This window comes from Mustela nigripes, chromosome 8, assembly GCF_022355385.1.
Source record: "Mustela nigripes isolate SB6536 chromosome 8, MUSNIG.SB6536, whole genome shotgun sequence".
Taxonomy (NCBI): domain Eukaryota; kingdom Metazoa; phylum Chordata; class Mammalia; order Carnivora; family Mustelidae; genus Mustela; species Mustela nigripes.
Genome location: NC_081564.1, coordinates 30,738,974 through 30,744,831, shown reverse-complemented (window position 1 = coordinate 30,744,831; position 5,858 = coordinate 30,738,974). Strand labels below are relative to the sequence as shown.

The window sequence follows — 5,858 nt, the reverse complement described above, 5'->3', positions numbered from 1 at the left end:
TTTTTAATGATGGGTTTGTCAGATTTGTTTCAGGATACTTTATTTTCGTAATTCATAAGTTACTTATAACTTATGTTATAACTTATGCCTCTTAAGTTGGCAAATTGTACATTGTTCTGGGTACTGAAATGCAACATGAAAGATAAAATAGTAGTTTGTCAGTGCTAAGGACTAGGTACCATTTTTAAAAAGGCACATTAGGGGGCACCTGGGTGGCTCAGTGGGTTAAAGCCTCTGCCTTTGGCTCAGGTCATGGTCTCGGGATCCCGGGATCGAGCCCCGCATCGGGCTTCTCTGCTTGGCGGGGAGCCTGCTTCCCCCTCTCTCTGCCTGCCTCTCTGTCTACTAGTGATCTCTGTCTGTCAAATAAAAAAAAAAAAAAAAAAAAAAACTTAAAAAAAAAAATTTTTTTTAATGATGGGTTTGTCAGATTTGTTTCAGGATACTTTATTTTCGTAATTCATAAGTTACTTATAACTTATGTTATAACTTATGCCTCTTAAGTTGGCAAATTGTACATTGTTCTGGGTACTGAAATGCAACATGAAAGATAAAATAGTAGTTTGTCAGTGCTAAGGACTAGGTACCATTTTTAAAAAGGCACATTAGGGGGCACCTGGGTGGCTCAGTGGGTTAAAGCCTCTGCCTTCAGCTCAGGTCATGGTCTCAGGGTCCTGGGATTGAGCCCCACATTGGGCTCTCTGCTTGGCAGGGAGCCTGCTTCCCACCCCAGCTTCCCCCGTCCCCCGCCTGCCTCTCTGCCAACTTGTGATCTCTCTTTGTGTCAAATAAATAAATTTAAAAAAATAAAAAATTGACTTGTTTAAAAAAAAAAAAAAAAAGAATCTCAAGCAGACTCACTGCCAAGTATGGAGCCTGCCTGACACAGGGCTCAATCTCATGACCCTGAGATCATGACCTGAGCCAAAATCAAAAGGCAGATGCTCAACCAACTGAGCCACCCAGGCCCCCAACATAGTAATCTTAAACACAGGGTGCTCATTACCTGCCTCTAGATATAGTTGACCTTTGAACAATGCGAGGGTTATGGGCGCCGACCTTCATGCAGTGGGAAATCTGTGTATTACTTAACTCGTAATGGTCTACTGTTGGCCAGAAGCCTTCCCAATAGCAGTCAGTTAATGTATTTTCATATGTGTGTTATGTACTATATTCTTACAATAAGGCAGAGAAAGGAAAATGTGATCAAGAAAATCAGAGAAAATAACATTTATAGTACTACACTTTTTTGAGAAAAAAAAAAATCCTCAGGTAAGCAGACTGCTCAGTTCAAACCTGTGTTGTTCAAGGGTCAAACGTAATCTGAAATTTTCAAGAAAGTTTTTTGTAAAAGTTCCTAACGGTCCTGGAGCAGAACCTGTACAGCCCTGCCCTGATACTGGTGGGCATGGGACAGGTTGGTTTACTTCCTTCCTGTTGAGTATGCTGCTGGTGGAAGACGGGCAGGATATGTCAGGTGTCCTCTCTGCAGACAGAACCCAGAGTTCCATACACAATAGGACAGACCTCTCCTCTCCCTTCTTCTGTTGGGTAGCCAGGAATATATATGCAATACTATTTAAATCTGATTTTAGATTATCCTCTCCTCGGCCAGTTTCTTAGTAATAGCATCAAAGAAATGAGAACCCAATTTAAATGGAACGTAACAATACTAAGTTCTTTCACGAAAACCAACTGCGCGCTCTGCTATGCATCGTGCTTAGGAATGTGGCAGGGGATGCTCGTGCTGTCGGAGCTTCAGGCCAGTGACCTTTCCTTTCTCTTTACAGAGCCCAGCATTACATCAACATGCCTGTGCAGTTCAGACCAAAGGCAGTGGGCAAATTTGAAGCTTTGCTTGTTATCCAAACAGATGAAGGCAAGAGTGTTGCTATTCGACTAATGGGTGAAGCTCTTGAAAAAGTTAACTAGATACCTTGTGTGTAAAGTAAATTACATAAGTTATATTTTGGTAACTTTGTTTTTTTACACTACGATATTCTTTTGTATATATTTTGTAAGATAGACTTGATATGTATAACTAGATTTTGGTTTGTTTAAGAAGCTAATACTGAGGACCCAACTAAAATATCATGTATGTAGCCTACAGTATTGTACTTAACTTTTTTATGGGGGAGAAGAGAATTCTATTTTTGCATTGATTATGATACTCTGAACAAATACAGTGTATATTTTAATGTGGTATACCCAGAAATAAATGTAATTTCCACTGAACCTGTCTTTTTTATATGATGATGTCTTACAGAAATCAGAATATTGCTTTATTCTGCTAATTATTTTCTCAAGCTGCTGGGTCTATTTTGTGATTTTTTTTTCTCCATTACACAGTTTCCTTTCCTCTAAGAAATCCCTTCTCTGGTCCTTCTGTCTTTTAGCTAATTGCCCAGACTAGAAAGGAAGTGTACTTTTAAAGAAAATGATTTTATCCAAAGTAGGGGAATTCATATTCTCTGCAAATACATTGGAGAGGTTGATGTAGTTTAAAATAGCATTTATTGTAATTAAAGTTAAATGGGACAGCTGCTCCAGAACCCTTCATAGAAGGAAGGCTCCACAAGCAGGTGCTGGTGGAGAGACTGTGAGTTGCCGAGGGGGCAGAAGTACCCTATTGTGGCATCTTGAGCTGTGAGGTGGAGAAGGCGTGACACAGACTTGGTTTTACCCAGGAAGACCAGGATGATGAAATGCTTCTCAACCATTACTGTTAAGTCTCCTGACAAAGTTTCCTGAGCCCCAGCTAACAGCCTTGTTGTTGGGAGCAGCAAAATCCCAGATTGTGAGCAGTTGTGTGGTGGCTTGGGGTCATCACAAGTGGATATTATTGATGGAGTAGAAAGACTGGAACATGCAAGAAGCTTCCTGGATGGCTTCAGTCTGCAATAGTTTGGAACCAGTGATGGTAAGCTGGAGCTAGAAAAACAGATTTCTTTTCTCTCTGAAATCAATACATCCTTAGAAGTGGGGGATTGGCGCCTGGGAGGCTCAGTCAGTTAGGTGTCCAACTCTTAGTTGGTTTCAGCTCAGGTCATGAAATCAAGCCCCACATCAAGTATGGTGCTCTGCTTGAGATTCTCTCTCTCGCTCTGCCCCTCCCCCCACTTGCACACACTTTTTCTCTCTATAAAAAATAAATCTTTAAAAATAATTTTTTTCTTTCTTCTTCTACCTTATTATCTCTTGCTTAGAAGTTCTTTCTTAGAAATCAGATTTATAGGGGCACCTGGGTGGCTCAGTTGTTAAGTGTCTGCCTTTGGCTCAGGTTGTGATCCTGGGGTCCTGAGATTGAGCCCCGCATCAGGCTCCTTGCTCGGCAGGAAACCTTCTTCCTCTCCCTCCGCCCCTGCTTGTGTTCTCTTTCTCGCTGTCTCTCTCTCTCTGTTAAAGAAATGAATAAAATCTTTAAAAAAAACCAAAATTTATAAAAACATATTTTTTAACATTTTATAAGATTAAAAAATATAAAAACATTTTATAAAATAGAAAATAATAAAAACATTATATTTTAACACAAGTTAAACAGTTGTTGCTGTTACTGATACTACCCTACTCCAGTTTGGATTTCATACATCAAATGTGGGTGACTTGATGCTTCAATGTGTTAATTTGATTACATTCAGCCTCAAAAATTTTCAAATAGTGGTATTTTTTATTTTTTTAAAGATTTTGTTTATTTGAGAGAGAACACAGAACAAGAGAGAGAGCATGAGTTGGGGGGAGAGAGAGGGAGAGAAGCAAACTCCCCACTGAGGAGGGACACCCCCTCCCAACATGGGGCTCGATCCCAGGACACTGGGATCATGACCTGAGCTGAAGGCAGACGGTTCACCAAATGAGCCACCCAGGTGCCCCAGTGTTGCTTTTTAAAAAGTGTTTGCCATGGTCTTTCAGTTTCTCAGGGTTGTTACATATCTGTGGAATGATCACTCTGCCTTTTAGTGATCACTCTGCCTTTTAGATTATACTCAGGAGGTAAAAATAAAAAGGGGGGGAGGGGTGGTTAAGCAAACAAAAAACTTTAAATGATTCTCCTGTAGACCATATGCCTTTATGGATATTCATTTCTTCCTGTGCCTCTGTGTTTTGGAAGCTGGATGTTTGGAGTTTCGAGAGCAGTTGAACGTGAACCAGTGATTGACTGTAGCCAGTCATTGCCATAAAGCAGCTGTGACCACTGGCTCTTTGCTGTGATCTACAGCGTGGAAGAGCATCTGATAGGCAGAGTTACCGTATCTGCTTTCTCTAATTAGCTTTCCATCTAGAAGCTGGTCCCCCTTCTTTCCCATTCCTTCCCAGATCGAAACCTTGAGTCTTACCCTCTCCTCTGAGCTTCAAACTCAGCTGGACATTTCCAGGTGGTTCTCGAATAGGCATCTCGAACATTAGATTCCTTCCCTACCTCAAAGATGTTCTCTCCAGCTTTCCTCGTCTCCACAGATGTCCTCACTCTCCATCCAATTTCTTAGCTAAAACCATGGGTTTGGGTGTATTACCCTCATCCCCATCAACTCTACTGAACGTGTCTCACAGAACTCTTTCAGTCTGTGTCCAGGGGTAGCCACTATAGCCCATGCCACCATCCTCACTCTCATCCCGCTGCCATAGTCCTCTCACCACACTGCTGCTTGTACTCCTGCCTCAGGAAGCACTTCACCAGCAGGCAGAGTTACATTGATAAAAATGTAGACCAGAGCCAAGGCTCCCCTGCCTAAAATACATAATTCCATTACACATAGTCTGAGTCCACACTCACTCCCTTGTTGGCCTAGGAGGTTACTGGTCCTCTGGCCTCTCTGCCTCCCTCTGAGGCCTCATCCACTCTCCCAACCACTTTGCACCAGCTCTGTGGCCTTTGTTTTTTGGCTCAGTCACTAGGGCCTTCTTGCCTGCTGGACCATTGGCCTCTAAAGTTCTTCCCCAGATCTTGGCATGGCTACTTACTTCCCTCCTCAAGGGGGACCTTTCCTGACCACTGTGTCCAGGAGAGTCCCTCCCTAACTATCTCATATCATACTTCTTGCTTCACATTACAACCCTGTGTCTTTCTTATATACTTGTTGACTAGTTTACTTGTGCTCCCTCAGGAATGCCAGCTCTGTGTGACCACAGGCCTGGGTTCCCATCCTGATCACTACATCCCCAGACCTGGTCAGCCCCATGTATGTATGATATGACTGACCGCATTCCTTGTTCTGGAAGGTTCTCTGCACACTGTCCTGACCCAAAAGCCCAGCCATGCTTTTCACCAGCCCCAGTAAACATCATCCCAGGGTTCCCCGAAGATTTCTTACCTAGTTTCTCACCAGTCTCTGGTAGGTTGTTCCTCACCATAATAAGTGAACATTAATTGAGTGCTTCCTATGTGGCAGGTAGTGTCTCAAGTGCCCTCTATGCACTGTCCCCCTTCATAGAGACAGACACTTTCTTGACAGGGAGGCCTGAGAGAGAGGGTCAGAGGCCTTTATCCTGCTGTAGTCTCCGGTTACTTGTGACTGTATCTGGGAACAGACTGGTGCATCGGTAGCGGGCTGTGGGTGGTGCTGAGCCTCAGGAGGGCAGGATGGCCCTGATAGCCTGGTGTGGATGAGAAAACTCAGGCTCAGACTATAGGCCAGGGCTGGGATCCAAACCTTGGTTCTTCTGACTTGGGTGCCTAATTGAAGATAGTAGAAACTGTTCTTGCGGTAATTAGAGAAATTTTAACATTGGTATATGTCTTTAAAAGTTTGAATCCCTTTGGTTGTAAACCCTGAGATCACAGATTATTAGCACATTTGACAGTCATGCTTCTCAGCCAGGGAAGATATTTTAGCAGGCAAGAAGTTCCGGAGGATTCAGGG

General features: G+C 42.9%; 1 protein-coding gene across 6 annotated transcripts in view; it reads left to right on the top strand.

The window, feature by feature from the left end:
- The window catches only part of CEP192 (centrosomal protein 192), a 126,659-nt gene extending 124,424 nt beyond the window's left edge, over positions 1-2,235 (top strand). For all 6 annotated transcript variants that reach the window (XM_059409140.1, XM_059409139.1, XM_059409138.1 and 3 more), the window contains one exon: positions 1,791-2,235. In XM_059409140.1, the coding sequence (XP_059265123.1) occupies positions 1,791-1,932 (142 nt within the window). In that variant the 3' untranslated portion in view covers positions 1,933-2,235. The remainder of the gene's footprint in view (positions 1-1,790) is intronic.
- Positions 2,236-5,858: the final 3,623 nt, after the last annotated feature.